Source organism: Osmerus eperlanus, chromosome 20, assembly GCF_963692335.1.
Source record: "Osmerus eperlanus chromosome 20, fOsmEpe2.1, whole genome shotgun sequence".
NCBI classification, from domain to species: Eukaryota; Metazoa; Chordata; class Actinopteri; order Osmeriformes; family Osmeridae; genus Osmerus; species Osmerus eperlanus.
In genome coordinates this window covers 3934014-3950222 of record NC_085037.1, presented here as the reverse complement: position 1 = coordinate 3950222, position 16209 = coordinate 3934014, and the positions used below count along the sequence as shown (strand labels likewise).

The following is a 16209-nucleotide window of genomic DNA, read 5'->3' as shown; positions in this document are numbered from 1 at the left end:
AAGCTCTGGCACAGGGGAGTACAGCATGTGGTGCTCCCATGTTGGCTCAGCCAGCCGCAGTGTTGAGGAGCTCCACACAGTCCTTCTCAAACAAGTCATAATGTATGCTTCCAAAGCAAGCAAGCTGAATGGAACTGAATGGAACTGATAATCATTTCCTAAAAAGAACTTAAGTGTACAGTATAATAATGGCTTGAATGCCACCGATCCTTAGGTCAAAAGGTGTCTGTTGGCCAACTCTTCCTTACTGTAGAAAACCACATTGCACAAGTGATGTCCTACACTAAAACTAACAACACCTTTCCATCAGAACATGAGGCAGTGTACATGTAGGTACTTCATGTAAGACTAATGGCATATATTAAATTATTCCATCACAACAGTTTAATAGTTTTTTGAAAGAAAAAGAAACAGTTGAGTGTATTTTTCAATATACATAATTGTAGCAAATGTGATGATTCACTCTATATCCCATATGCTGGAAATTAAAGTGAAAGTAAAGGTATCATGAAAGTGAAAGTTACTAACGCAGTTGTCTGACAGAATTCAGTACACAACCATAACCTTCATTCTGGGGTGAAGGCGCACAGACACGGTAATTATCTTATTTTCCTCTTTAAAAGCACTTCTAACTTTGGCTTGCGAACTATTTTATTCTGGTTTTATGATGAAAAGATTCATACTTTTATAAACCAACGGAACACCAGTATATTATTTTGACGTGTAACGTGCGAGACGCGTTCGTTGAAACGTTCGTTCTTAACTCAAAATCTGACTTTTATCAGTGGAACCATTTATCACAGTGGCTTGCTTTAACAGTTTTGAAAACAAACCGTTGAGTGGATTTTTCAATATACATAATTCTAGTGTAAATGTGATGATTCACTCTGTATCACATTGACTGGAAATGAAAGTGAAAGTATCAATATCATGAAGGTGAAAGTTACTAACGCAGTTGATTCCTAGCAGAATTACAACCATAACCGTCTTGGTTTGGAGGCAGACAGAGACGGTAAGTCACTTATTTTCTCTTTAAAAAGCACTTCTAACTTTGGCTATGTCTGATTATGAAAAGAATACTTATAAACCAATACAACACCTGTGTAATACTTTGACGTATAGGCCTAATGATAAATGTGAAGGGTATGCAACAAACCTGATAACTAACGTGGATAGACACTTGACCAATGAGCTGCAAGTTAATGCAGCGCAAACTGCAATATAGTCTTGTTCATTAGAATTCCTCCCATTAGACTCATTTTACATTTAGTCATTTAGCAGGCACTCTTATCCAGAGCGACTTACAGTAAGTACAGGGACATTCTCCCAGAGGCAAGTAGGGTGAAGTTCCTTGCCCAATGACACAACGTCATTTGGCATGGCCAGGAATCGAACTAGCAACCTTCTGATTAATAGCCCGATTTCCTAACCGCTCAGCCATCTGACCCCAGACTCACCATATAAAAGATTGTAAAAAAACAAAACAACAAAAAACACTTAATGTTAGTGGATTATTGAAAGTGGAAGACTACATTTGTGTGCTGTTAATGGTTGTAATTTAACTTTATGTAGGCCTACACTAATACAGTTATAAGTGTCATTGTAAATCCGTATTGTAATATTGAAAGAGATCATATGTGATCATAGAATACTAGATTCACCTTTTTAATTTTTTTTCACAGAGAAGAATAAAATGGGTAATTCAGGTAAGATGTGTCTAAATCTTTAGAGTTGAGTTGCTACTGAACACAGTTGCACTTGGTTTTTATTGGTGCATAAGGGTTAGACTGTAAAACTATGACAGAATCAGTCTTTACATTTTATACCCAGAAACTCATTTCTGTTTGTACAGTAAAAGGGTTGTTGACATATGTGGTTTTGGAGGACTAACATACTTTTTTTTATGTCACACAGTGTGGAGACAAGGTCCAGACTGGAGGTGAGTAAACTGGGAAGAGATTGATGAATTGTTAGGATTTTTTGGGAAACTTTTACTGAAAGACAACACAGGTAGTACATGTAGGCTATGTCCCATTAAACAACCTGTCTGGCAACAACATCTCTTCCTGAAATATAAAAGACGTGATATCCCACCAAAATGGCAAAATGTGTTTCACAGTCCCAGAAAGTTCCCTTTTATCTGTGTGACAGTGACTGAGTTTGTGTCTGAGTTATTCCACAATCAACCACAATATGATTGACACTTTATTGTCATGTTATATAGTAGCTACAGTAGCCTATACTGCACAATGTAAATGTTGTTATTTTAATGTTGACATATTGTTGTCAATGTTACTGTCCTCTTGACAGCGAAAGAGATGCGATGAAAACAAAACTAACGAAAATGGAGCCAATAGGTGTGGACAACTTTAACATTATGTTATATGGACCAATCGCTGCAGGGAAGTCCAGCTTCATCGACTCAGTCAAAAGTGTCTTTGTTGATCATGTTGCTGTCAATGTGTTGGCACAGGCTCACACTGACCACAGCTGCACCCAAACAGTAAGAAATGATTCACAATCATCGAAGACATTATTATAAGCATGAACATTGTTATAGTTTCAACACCAAAACTGATAATACTTGAATTTCTTTGCAGTACTCGGGACACCGCATTGAACATAAAGGTTCAGCTTTGCCTTTAGTGATCTATGATGTCATGGGCATAGAAGATTCCATGGCTTCAAAAGGGATGCACAGTGACGACATTGTTAATGCTCTCAAGGGACACGTCCGTAATGGTTATGAGGTAACAGTTCATGTATTTCTCCCAACACCACCACTAAAATACCACATTTAATATTACAATATGGAATATGGTAACGGTCAACAGTAAACCTCTTTTTATGATTAGCGTCAAATAAAAACAAAAAATAGTTTATCAACAAAAAATGCACAGTCCGGTATACACTGTCCTTTTCCAGTTTAACCCACACAAAAGATGAGAGATATCAGGAAGCAAGCTAACAAACTTGGTAATAATAACCTCCTTCAGTGTTACCATAAACAAATGATTAAGTTTATATATACCAACTCAAATTAAGGTACTTGGGGTTCAAATAATCGCTGCCATACTGTCAATCTCTCTCATCTTGTGTATTTTATATCAGGCATTCCTCAAATTGTGATTCTGACCATGCCAGATCTGGCTTGTCCATATGTGGCAAATGATCTAAAATACATCTTCTCAAGCAAAGAAATTAAAACAAAGGTAAATAGTTTCTTTGAATTAGGCTGGATATTACACATACAAAACCATACAGTTTGGAAACTGAAGCACATATGTACATACAGACATTTTTGTAATTAAAATATTGCATTTCATTTTTTGCATATGAATTCTTCTACCGAATAATGATTCAAACATGCAGCTGATGGTTGTCATTTGCCATCTCAGGTGGATCATTGCAGCAATGAACTGGGTGCCCCATTGAACTGCATCTTTCCAGTGAAGAACTACCATTCAGAGACAAAACTGGACAATGAAATTGATGTACTTGTGTTGGATGCGTTGATACATATTGTGCAGGCAGCTAAAGACCATCTCTGGTCCCTCCAACATTCAGGTCAGGCAGATTGAGAGGCTTTAAGCCTACACACCTTAAAAAGATAATGCCAGTCAGTCTTTCCAAACTTACAGTCATTGATTGAAGTAGTTATTAAGTGAACAAAGCATTAACCAGTTGCAGTTTTGGTCTGTTGCTCATACAATACATAACATATGACCTACCAAATAAAATGTAGCTTTATATTCACTATGACACAGTCTACTGTTATTTTTGCACACAATCACAGATGGTCTTCTGTGTTGATGCACTTTATGGGTGGGTTCAATGAAGTTCTGTGGAAGTGCTTGTTGTTCTCTATTAATTCTGCAAGCACATTCTTTATTTGTCTTTATTATACAAAGATGGCGGCCTAGGGAAGGATGGTGACCTGGAGGGAAGAAGAGGAGGTCGAAGAGGGGCAGAAGGCTGGACCAGAGTAGGGGTGGCCTGGTCAGAATGAAGACACTGTGGGTCCTCCAGGTCCTAGTGCAGGCTGCTGATCATGAGCTGAAGGTGGTTTCCCAGCTGCCGACGCAGCTCAGCCATCAACAGGTTCTTGGAGGTGTAGCTCCGTAAAGGGAGGGTGAACACGCCATCCAGGAGAGCCATGAGCATTTCCTGAGGGAGGAGAAGTACACATAATAACAAATATGGAGGAGGATGACATGGAGGGGGAGTTAAAGGAATAGCAGCAGGACAGAGGTATAGAGAAGGAGAGACTGGAACCGAAAAACCACGAGAGAGAGAGAGAGAGAGTGCGTGAAAGCCTTCACCTTCAGCTGGGCCAGAGAGGCCTGGCCCTGGGTCTCCTCGGTGCCACTGGGGAGGACAGCATGGAGCAGCCCACACAGCTGTGACATGAAGCCACCAGCCACCTGAGGGAGAGAGGAGGGAGAGTCCGAGTCAAACCCTGACGGCATGGCTGACTGACACGTGGAGTGGGCCTCACACAGCGCCATCCCTCCTCAACTCTACCGGGGACCAGCCCCAGAGAGTCAAGCATGCCTGGATGATAGTACATTTACATTTACATTTATTCATTTAGCAGACGCTTTTATCCAAAGCGACTTCCAAGAGAGAGCTTTACAAAGTGCATAGGTCACTGATCATAACAACGAGATAGCCACAAAACATTGCGAGTAGCCAAAACATGAAGCACACATTGTGAACAACCAAAATAAGTGCCAAAGGGAAAAAACATAAGAGCATGTAGTTAAACAAGTTACAATTAAACAACATGAACTGCTATAAGTGCAAGTGTACCTGTGGAAAAAAACTAGTAGCCAGTGTTTTTAGATTTTTTAGATTTTTGGACCATTCAGGTCTGGAAAAAAGTGGGCTTAGGGCAGCAGTGTATGTGTGTTTGTGTGTGTGAGCTCGGGAACTGACTGTGATGGTTGGCTGCCTCCACCTCCAGCATGCCCAGGATGACCAACTCGTACATGACGTCAATGAAGTTAAAGTACCGAATCTGCAAGAGTTGAATGTGGTAAATGCCATGAGAATATGACGTTTTAGATGACCGTTTTGGACATGAATTGGCATATCAACGGGGAGCAGAAATGAACAAATGATTAATTAGAGTGTCTGGGTTGGAGTCAGAGACATTTGCATCTTTCTACCACAGGACACTTTCAAAGTGTGCAACAGAGTGTCTCTCTTGTCCTGTTGAGACTCACCCCATTGGCCTCCAGCTCCTGTGCGATGCTAGCCTGGTTTGCCCCGTCGAGGCAGTACGCTAACAGACGGCCGTACCTGTCGTTGAACACCGCCTCGTCCTGCGACACGATAAACAACGCACGGCGTCAACACACTGGACTCGGGAGCATCGAGAACGTTTGCTTACTAAAAACGTGACGTTTGAGGTGCGTTTTCATCACTGATGAAATCACTGATTTCGTTGTGCCCGGCTCGCGGAATGAAGCGGATGGATGCAATCTTGCAATCACCTTGTTAGCCTCTTTGGCTAGCATGGCCAGCAGGCTGCGCCCCACTGTGCACAGAACATCCATGTGGCTGGGTTTGGCCAGGATCATCTACATCAAACAACACAAAGCAACACTTCATTAGAGGAGGAAATGTGTACACATTTGAGGGGCATGTTGGTTTATATCCAAGTTTGTCATGTTTCTTCCTCCTTGGGCTATGTGATATCAAGTACGCCTTATACCGTATTTACACTGGTATTTAAAGTATAAAATAATGCATGTAGTTACTGGGGTAAGCTTTCATAAACAATGGATACATGTACCAAGCAGGACTGGATCCAACTGCTATTAATTCTTTCAATTATTTAAACTACATTGGCGTGCCAGGTGGCTTGGGTTTATCTTTGGAAACAGCTCATTGGGATCATTAAATCAGACAAGAGTAATCAAACATAGAAAAGGAAGGAAATGGAATCCAAATAGTATTCCCTTACAGTGCACAGATCCCTTACTGGTACCGTACTTACAGTGAATCCCTGTCGGAGAGCAGCCAGCCTGACAGGCAGGTGATCGAGGCTTCTGCTTGTAAAGTAGGAACTGCAGAGAACACACAGTCAGTGAAAATGCATACTTTGAGCAGAGCCTTCTTTAGACACAATCTGTTAGGTTACTACCTCAGTGCATAATGATAATGATGACTTGAGCGGATGCTTTCATTCAAAACGGGGGAATTTGAACCTGCAACCTTTTAATCTGCAGTTAAATGCTCTTACGCTGAACTTTATTCCCCCCTCTGCCCTCCTACAAATATAGTGTAGATGAATGAGGTTCCTCATTTACTTACTTTAAATGAGGAACCTGAATTTCCTCAGCACTTAAATCAGATGGTTCATCAGAGGATCTGGACTCAGAGCCATCATGGGACCCTGATTTAGAGAAGGTCTGGCCCTCAGGGCTCTGTGCCTGGCCCTCAGGGCTCTGTGCCTGGCCCTCAGGGCTCTGTGCCTGGCTCTGGCCCTCAGGGCTCTGTGCCTGGCCCTCAGGGCTCTGTGCCTGGCCCTCAGGGCTCTGTGCCTGGCTCTGGCCCTCAGGGCTCTGTGCCTGTCCCTCAGGGCTCTGTGCCTGGCTCTGGCCCTCAGGGCTCTGTGCCTGGCCCTCAGGGCTCTGTGCCTGGCTCTGGCCCTCAGGGCTCTGTGCCTGGCCCTCAGGGCTCTGTGCCTGGCTCTGGCCCTCAGGGCTCTGTGCCTGGCCCTCAGGGCTCTGTGCCTGGCTCTGGCCCTCAGGGCTCTGTGCCTGGGCCCTCTCTCTGGTGAAGTCCTGCCTCTTGCAGGAGGTTCTGGTTGTGGTGCGGAGCTTGCCATCTGGACCCACGACCAGACTGAACTCCATAGAACTGGTGTCTGTTTGCTGTTAGAAAGAGTAATCCACATACACACAAAAAACATTTTTGGGGGGGAGAAAATTATGATTATTCATAAATGTAATTCCGATACAACAGTGGGCATGTATGTACCATAGACAAACAGTACAACTGCAGACATGAGACTGGTACTGCCTCACCTCGCCGGCCACACGCTGAAACAGAGGACAAGGCACAAGGGCAAAAGTTAATAGGGATTTATTAGGTTTATGTTTTTATGTAGACATTTGATTAATTTAACAGTGCATCATTCTAACAGTATTTCAGAGGTCTGTATTTACAAACCACATTAGCAACCACATTTCTGCAACCAAGCAGGAAAGGCTTCTTATCAGGTGACACATTTGTCTTGTCAGTCTGACTCAAACGGCAGATTTGATTCCAGATCTTTCCAGAAGCTCAAAGTGTCTTACCTGAACTCCTGTGATACTCATCAACTTGTTCGCCGTGTACGGCAATCCCTGACCAGACAAACAGTCAAGACTTGGTGTAAAGAGAGGAAAGATGTGTGTGTGTGTGTGTGTTTGTATGTACGTGTGTGTGTGTGTGTGTGTAACTTTGGTTCTTACAGCTGGCGTCAGTCTGGCCCTCTCCACCGACACGGCCCACCACAGACGCACGTCCGCTCCTCGGACCATGCACACACTGCGCATCGTGGTGGTCGTTCTCTGCAGAGGGACAGGCACCCACAAGGACACGGAGAAAGAGATGGGCGATTAGGCGGCTGCACCAGATCGCTTGTGAGGGTCCTCAGGTTGTTGTCATGAAGGTCGTCCATCCATATGCACAGTACCTTGGTTCCGACGACCTTTGACCAAGAGCATGCGAACGTCTGACGTGTGTCATGGGAACTTCGCAGGGCCGTGCATGAGCTTATCTGAATGTGACGGGAAGGAGAGGACAGAAGCTGTTGTCGAAATCCTGAAGAGAAAAAGAACTGGAGGGACGACGTCAACAGTACTTGTGCCAACTTTATGTGCATACCTAAATGCTTATTTATTTCTTGTTTCTTTTGGTTTTCTTCTCAGTGCTTTTGCAATACGTAGATACTTGTCAAGTCAATGAAGCGATGCTGCACTAAAATGAATGAACAAGCTTGTCCTCAACTCCTCCCCTTTGTGACATCATCTAAACATTCCATAACTCAAGGTTCTAAAGGCAGGCTAAAAAGTTGACTGGATGTTGCCAAGTCTGAGATTTAGGACAGGCTATGTGGAACTAGCTCTTACCCCGGTCCAGAGGACCACAGGTCCACAGTAGAGGGGGCTGAAGACCCAGGGGAGCACGGCCCCACTGAACACAGACTCCACCTGAAACCCAGGAGACATGGACCTTCATGACCTTCTCACTACCTGTCTGACCTCTGGTCTGACCTATACAGCATTCACCTGTTGATACTTTCTTAACATCTTTATAGCAGTGGATGTTTCTAAACATATCAATGTGTTCACTGTGTTCATGTGTGATCCTTTTGATTTCTCTGGTCTCGGTTCAGTTGATCTAGTAGGGAGGACTGGAGAGGGATTTTCAGGACTCACCTCAGGGAGGTGAATGGTCCGCTCAGCTGTCAGCTCTGGGTGCTGTTCTATTAGAAGAGACACCAATCCTAGGCCCAGGTCTGTCCTGGACTTGGTGGAGGGAGCAGTCTCACAGCCCAGACGCAGACACACCACAGCCAGTCCTGGGTGCACCGGGGAGGGGGTGGCCACGCCCTCACTGGTGCCTCTCAGGACAATGTTGTGGAGGGTTGGCCCTGAAAAAGATGGTTTCGATTTACTGAGCATGAATTTCCTTGACTTGTGTGTGTGTGCGTGTATAATGTCCAAGGATTGAAGCGAGGCCCCTAGAAACATTAGGAACCATGTGACCTGTATAAAAACCGCTTGAAAAAAAAAAAGTGCCAGCGTGTAAAGCAAATCAAAAACCTTAGGCGTACTCACTTAATAATTAACACACTTAACTCATTTTTACTCCACACCATTGACCTAGACCTTTCCTACACCCAAACACACTGCAAGCATACCTTGTTGATCATTACCAGACCCTCCCTCTGAATGCAGACACCTGTTAAACAGGTAATACCCTGCAGCGGCTGCAGTGGCCAGTCCTGCTGCCCCACACACCACTGAGGCAGCTGACTGCAGCCTGCAGCCTCCAACTCGCCACGAGGAACTCATCTACCCAGAACCCTCAAGTTTTCAATGTTCAAGCAAGCAGCTATCCAGATCAACTTTCCAAACGTAAGTGAGACTTTCTGCGACTTTTCGCACTCAAGAACATAGACATATACATCTATGCTCAAGAATGCCCCCCACATGCCATTGTGACATCGATTCACTCTCGATTCCATAACCATGTAACCTAGGTGCGATTATGTCATAATAGGGTTCTGCAAACCAGGATGTTGTTTTGGTTGAAAGACTCAGCAGGCCCAGGCCTTATCTCCCGACACATCATCTCCTCTCAAAACCTGGGATACTGTACACAAACAACCCACAACAAAAACTCCCTCTTTCGTTTTTTCGTTCGTATTTTTTGTCATTGTTGAGTGTGTACGTACGCGTGTTCACGCTCGTACATTACAAATAGTACAACAGTGTTCATACGAATATATAACAACGTTTACATCTCTCTATCTATGTAGATATACATGCATGTACATAAATGCTTTGTGTTTATGTGTGTGTTTGTGTGGGGGTGTTTGTTTCAGCTGTCACTCGTTAATGGTCAACTGGATCACTGCTACACACTACACCCTCTGCTGTCTCTAGGGAAAGTGAGAGAGGGAGAGAGAGAGAGAGAACAAGAGGACAGGGAGAGAGAGATAGAACAAGAAAGACAGAGAGGACAAGGAGAGAGAGATAGAACAAGAAAGACAGAGAGGACAGGGAGAGAAATACAAAGACAGAAAGACAGAGATAGAGAGAAGACACTGATAGGGATAGAAAGAGAGAATGAGACAAAGAGAGAGAAAAAGATAGAGAGAGAAAGAGAGAGGGGGGATAAAGAGACACAATGAGAGACAGCTCTGACAGTCCATAAATCACATCATATGGGAAGAGACACTGTCTGGAACATGACAGTTAACTAGAGCCCTGTCAAAATGCCTACACACACACACGCGCGCTTGTACAGTTGCCACAACCACCCCCCCACCCTCCCCCCCGGGCTCTCCCCCCACCCCCACCCCGACACACACAATCACAAACCCCTCAGTGTGTGAGCCGGGGGGGGGGGGGGGGAATCAGAGGATTGGTGTGGGAGAGAGGTGAAGCGGAGGGCTGGCGAGGGATTTCTGCAGAGGCCTGATTTATTTGGCTGGATTACAGGAGAGAAAGAGAGAGAGAGAGAGAGAGAGAGAGAGAGAGAGAGAGAGAGAGAGAGAGAGAGAGTGAGAGAGAGAGAGAGAGAGAGAGAGAGAGAGAGAGAGAGAGAGAGAGAGAGAGAGAGAGAGAGAAAGAGGCATGGAGAACAACTGGCCGCCAGCCACAGGGAGAGCCTTGACCCAGAAACAAAAACCACGGACAAAAAAAAATCACTGTATAGCATGTGCGTAGTACTACAGTATACTAACTTTACTACTGAGTCTAGCATGAGGCTGCTAGTTTATCAGAGTTGTGATTCATGGATACAGATACAGACGTGCAAATAAAGCATGCACACATTTACCGTATTCTCAGCTTTCTGTCTGTGTGTGTGTCTGTGTGTGTGTTTCTGTGGGCAGACTGTTGGTGACAGCTGCTCCCGCATTGCACAGTCGTAAAATCATAGTGTATTTCTTTCTGTGTGCGTGTGTGCATGTGTACGTGAGTGTTGTGTGTGTGTGTGTAAGCTTGTTAAAGATTAACTAAAGTGTTGTGCAACTTTTGGTCAGCTTCAGTTCCCGGCAATTAAGTAAGAGAGCTGTTTCATCAGAGTCAGGTGATAACCTGGAGAAATACATGCTCATGCACAAATACACGCACAAACACAGACATACACGATAGAGAGAGAGATAGATAGATAGAGATAAACATTTGTTATTGACACAACCTGTAAACTAAATAAATTCTATCGGATTTATGTCACAAGTATCATACAACATGGTGTATTCCTAATCTGCCTGGGATTATTATACTCTGCAATCTGAAAAGAGACATGCTGATCTGAAGGAAGATGTTTTTGACCAGATCTCTTTTCTCTTCCGTCTCAATCCAATTATCACTTTAGGTCTCTTCATCTCTCTCTTCATCTCTCTCTTCATCTCTCTCTTCATCTCTCTCTTCATCTCTCTCTTCATCTCTCTCTCTCTCTTCATCTCTCTCTCTCTTCATCTCTCTCTCTCTCTTCATCTCTCTCTCTCTCTCTCTCTCTCTCTCTCTCTCTCTCTTTCTCTCTCTCTCTCTCTCTCTCTCTCTCTCTCTCTCTCTCTCTCTTCTCTCTCTCTCTCTCTCTCTCTCTCTCTCTCTCTCTCTCTCTCTCTATCTGACCCACACATCCACGTCCACACTCACAAGCCACGAGGAAATCTTCAGGTACACTTGATTTAGAGTACCTGGTTTGCTTGTCAAGCTTATTCCCATGATGCACTAACAATGTTTATTCCAGTAGATTTTACACCTGTTTCACTTCTGTACCTCAAACGTCATGCCTCTCAAAACACCTTGTGTTATTTCTGTTTTGACTTTGGTGGTGTGACCCAACAAGCACACACTGCTCACACGCAGTTTGCTCTTCTCTGTCTCTACCCATCCCTCTGGTCCTCAAACGCACGTGAACGCTCACCTCTCCCCGCTCGGTGACAGAGGGAGGGGTGAGTGACGGAATGACAGAGGACAAACCCCACTAGAGATACTGTCTGAAGGTCAACACTCTGACGCGCGACCACCATCATCCTCCTCTCTCTCTCTCTCTCTCTCTCTCTCTCTCTCTCTCTCTCTCTATTCTGGTCCACGTTCTGGACTGACGTGGTCCAGAACAGGAACCGTGAGAGCAGCTCTGTTGCTGTTGCAGCACAGTCCTCTGTAGACCGTGCGAGACTCCTCCTCCTCTATCCGGCTCTTTCCGTCAGCCTCATCTATTATAAAACTGACTCGTACATGACCTTCTGTCAGAGGGAAGGCAATGTACTGCCTGACTATGATTTCACATCTGCTGTGTGAGTTTGTACTTGCTTGTGCGCGGCGGCGAATGTACTGTATATGGTGTGTGTGTGTGTGTGAGTCTCTTGGGAGGCTCCCACCACAGTTCAATATGAAGCTGAATCTGGATGGATTGGACGAGTTGCCCTGTAACACAGACAAGCACACTGACAGACCAGACTGAAGGTCAGGTAAGATTTCCAGTGTGTATATATATATATACACACACACACACACACACACACACACAGACACACTATAATCACTTCTGTAGCTGCTACATTTCCTCTAAACCATTAATAAGCAATACTTACCAAAAGAACAGTCCAGAATAATTTTCTCAACTGTAACCTAAGTTCACATTTGCACTCTGTTGCTCGGCCTTCGGTGAGTTCGGCCTCTGTACGGTCACTCTCAAACACACACTCACACACAGAGAAACACACGCACACAAACACACGCACACACCGACTAGAACTGAATCGAAAGGAATCGAAAGGAATGAGACCCCTTTAGATCTCTGCTTCATGTCACTTTACCCCTCTTCACACAGCAATATGGAAGTCCCTTCTGATCTGCTGATCTCATGCATAAAGCATTTGCTGTCACCTTCTCTCTCTCTGAGGGCATACGTGTGAGCATATGTGTGAGCATGTGTGTGTCTGTGTGTGTGTGTGCTCTCACTAGCTTCAGGCTAGGATTGACTGTGATACAGCTGATTTGTAACTCTCTGTCTCTCTCTTCTTGGGCGTCTCAAGATTAGACTAATCTGGACGTACTAAAGGGGTTGATAAATTGGTGTCTCGTCATACAGGGATTAAGAACTCCTGTCATGGGTCTTTTGTTCTCGGGTGTTTTGCAGAGAAATACAATTTGGTGGAAAAGGTGCTGTTACAGTTATAGTGAAATCCAACTTGAAAATGATGTCCTTACCCCTGAGATATTTTACAGTTAGACTCAGTGATTGGTCAAACTTCATTCGTATTTTGCAAAAGACAAAATAATTTCATAATAACACAATTCTATCTGGAATGTGTTTAAATTGACAGATAGTTGCTGATTGTGCTTCTTTTATTTATTTATTTTGGGGGGGGGTCCTTTGCTACTATGGCATTTGACAAAATAAGGCACTGTTTGAATACTCATTCAATTCAACGTTCGTTCCTGCCCTCTTCAAGGAAACACTAACCTGATTAGATAGGAGAAGACAAGTGCAAACCTACAAGGAAAAAAGTTTGGACTTCCTGTGTAAACATCCTTGTAAGAAGATGCTTCCTGTCGCTCTGAAGTTGTGAACATTGCATGATTTCTCCAGCAGGGGGTGTAGTAGGTAATACGTAAAAGCAATGCCCACATCCCCAAGATGTTCTGTCCAAGAGTACAACGATTACGCTGCATGACAAATGCAACACTGACATTAGTTTACACCAACACATACTTCTTTTTCTAAAGGATATGGCAATGGTTGACAGATCCACATGTCCGTGGATCTAATGGGTGTGTGTGTTGTGTGAAATGTCTTCTGGTCAGTATACTAACGTATACGTTTTATTACACGGTAAGTTCAATTGTCGGGGAATCCAAAATGTCAGTCTGCTTTGAAAGAGAATGCTTACCGCAAACAGACAAATGTGAAAAGTGAATATAAGAAGTTATAATGCAAAGTTGATATTCACAGAGAACAAGTCAACGATTTCATTCCCCCAGGGGAGGGAGGGTGACCTATTTGATGTATCTGAGCAATAAATAGTATCATATTACCACATTATTATATGGGCTGGGATGATTGGCTGAATAATTTGCCCATCACACTACATTCTCCAATAGAGAGTTGCTCATCCCACCTGACCACAGACTCACACACACAAAGCTTACAGCATTATCCAATAGATACTTACCTGTCACACCTGAGTAAAGAGGACAAACTCTACTTACCCCTCTGTATGTCTGCCAAACTCCCTGACCCTTCTCCATGCCAACCACACATCTAAGTATAATGTGATATGGTGTGGTGAAACGATATATCACGTCGTTTTCAAGCACCCATGCAAACAGGAAGGACTGAGACATGTGGAATGTAACACTAGCCTATCTCTCTCGCTCTCCCTTTTTATCTCCCATTCTCTCTTCTCTCTGTCTCCCTCCGTCCGTCCGTCTGTCTCTCTCTCTCTCTCTCTCCTACGTGAGGAGGCTTCCTCGGTTTCTGTCTATGTGACAATGCCACAATAGAACCCCAAACAATGAAGCACTTATAGAGTGACTAGATGGCAGTGGGCAGTCTTCCTATCTCCTGTCACTCTGGTTCTTGAACTTGCACAGGCCTACTGATGCGAGTCGTGCTGCACCGTTCAATGAAAGCACAGTCACTGTAGGTGCTTTTAAGAAAGTAGTGCAGGAAAAGGTGTACACATGCAGGCGTACCTAGGATTTCCACACGTTTGAAACTCAAACCAATTGTTTTTTTCACCAATAACCTAATATTCAATTGACCAGTCAACTTTCCTGATTATTTCTAAAACTTCTAAGGTTTTGACTAACGTTACAGTCCTCTAAAGAGAAACAGATTTATTGTACATGAAACAATAGTAAATTGATTGGAGTATACATTTTGTATAATGTCAAATTAACTATTGTAAAAAATTAATAAGAACTGAGCGTTTACAGTAAGGTAAGGAACTTTAGATGGATTAATTGAAAATAGTAGGGGCTTGTGTGTTTTGGAGCAGTGTGATGTCATGTGCAATTTGAAAATTCTGTAACGCTTGACTGGTTTATTTCTTGGTGGGAAAGTCTTGATATATGGGCACCCCATGAAAGCCAAAACATTCACTACAATCTAGTTACCTTCCCTGGTGTGGTGTGATCAGATTGCCTTTGTCTCCTGTTGCTAACCAATTTAAAACAGTTTGGCAGATCTTTCATAATTTAAAGCAGAATCGAAGGTGCTATTTTCAATGTATAAACTTGTCATGGAATATCCTAATTTCCACAGTGAACTTCTCAAGATTCAAAGACTTTTATCTCCTTGTGCTGTAAGAAACAACCAAGCAAGGATGCTGATAACAAACCTGAAATACCCCTCACCTTAAATGACTGTTACACAAAGGGAGTTAATTAGCCAGTAGCCTAATAGATATGTATTTTTACCATAGAATTTCCTCTTAAAAACAAGTACCCTAAATTAATCTGAAAGGGGTTCTCAGAGCAATTTGTGTTTTTCTGTGTACAAGTACAAAGCATAAGAGCACTACTAAAGTCCACAAATTGGATTTGCTGATTAAACAGAATTTGGTCAATATTTTTTCTCCAAATATCCAGAGGCCTGGTGAAAAGAACTAGGACAACTCAAAAACAACAATGGGTTTAGCTCTGAGATCTTGGTCTCAAACCTTGAACTCATTCAGCTGTACCCCTTTAGTACAACTCCTCAGTATAGATGGCACAACACAAACAAGCAAGAACGTGGTTTGTCTTGACCAGCAACAGAAAAGTGATTTTAAGTTGCAGGATAGTTTCAGTCTCTGCAATAACGTAAACTGGTGTATACCTTGAAATTAGATATTAAATAGAACATTCTTCCAGCTTCCGGAATAACTTCTTATATGGACTACAGTTAAATGTATTGCGTGATGTTGGTCTAAATGAGACACTTTGGTAAGTGTATGGTTAAGTGGGAAACAGGAACTGCATCTTGAGACTCAACAGTGTTGCTGTCAGCTGACTGTTAGGTTCTTCAGTAGCTTTGTGGGAGAGTCGTAGCCAGGCCCAAATGTACTAAAAGGGATTAAGGAAGGTTAAAACAATCATGAAGTGGCATATAAATACTACCATAATATACATCTCATTGTCATGACAGGATAAGGATATGTATAGGACGTTTCCTGGACCAGCAATTTGAAGTCAGAATCTCTCATTTGAGTTTCTCTGTAAATCCCAATGTAGGCCTACTCTGAATTGTGAATGAACCGTCGGACAAACATTGATTTGCTGGAGTTTGAACTTTGTTCGGTTTTTATTCCTGTGAGTTGGCTAATTGCTTCTCCTTCTTTTGCATAGTGTGCAGAACACGGCAGCCACCTCAGCCTGCCAACTGCTCCATATTTGTACTACACATTCATACACACACCCAGGCACGCAGGCACGCAGGCACGCACTATCTCCCTCCCTTTCTCTTCGGAGGTGGGGGCACAGA

General features: G+C 43.4%; 1 protein-coding gene across 1 annotated transcript; it reads left to right on the top strand.

Moving 5' to 3' along the window:
* Positions 1 to 830: 830 nt before the first annotated feature.
* On the top strand, positions 831 to 3762 carry LOC134006939 (interferon-induced protein 44-like). The gene is made up of 8 exons (XM_062446053.1): positions 831 to 1012; positions 1683 to 1706; positions 1915 to 1939; positions 2311 to 2503; positions 2601 to 2786; positions 2937 to 2976; positions 3112 to 3212; positions 3399 to 3762. The coding sequence occupies exons 2-8, from the start codon at positions 1694 to 1696 to the stop codon at positions 3579 to 3581; spliced, it is 741 nt and encodes a 246-aa protein (XP_062302037.1). The 5' UTR covers positions 831 to 1012; positions 1683 to 1693; the 3' UTR covers positions 3582 to 3762.
* Positions 3763 to 16209: the final 12447 nt, after the last annotated feature.

Bases quoted from the DNA above. Each gene is read 5' to 3' on its own strand.
- LOC134006939 (XM_062446053.1), top strand. The intron at 2,504-2,600 runs GTAAGAAATGAT...ATTTCTTTGCAG, and splicing joins ACCACAGCTGCACCCAAACA to TACTCGGGACACCGCATTGA. The intron at 2,977-3,111 runs GTAATAATAACC...ATTTTATATCAG, and splicing joins GAAGCAAGCTAACAAACTTG to GCATTCCTCAAATTGTGATT.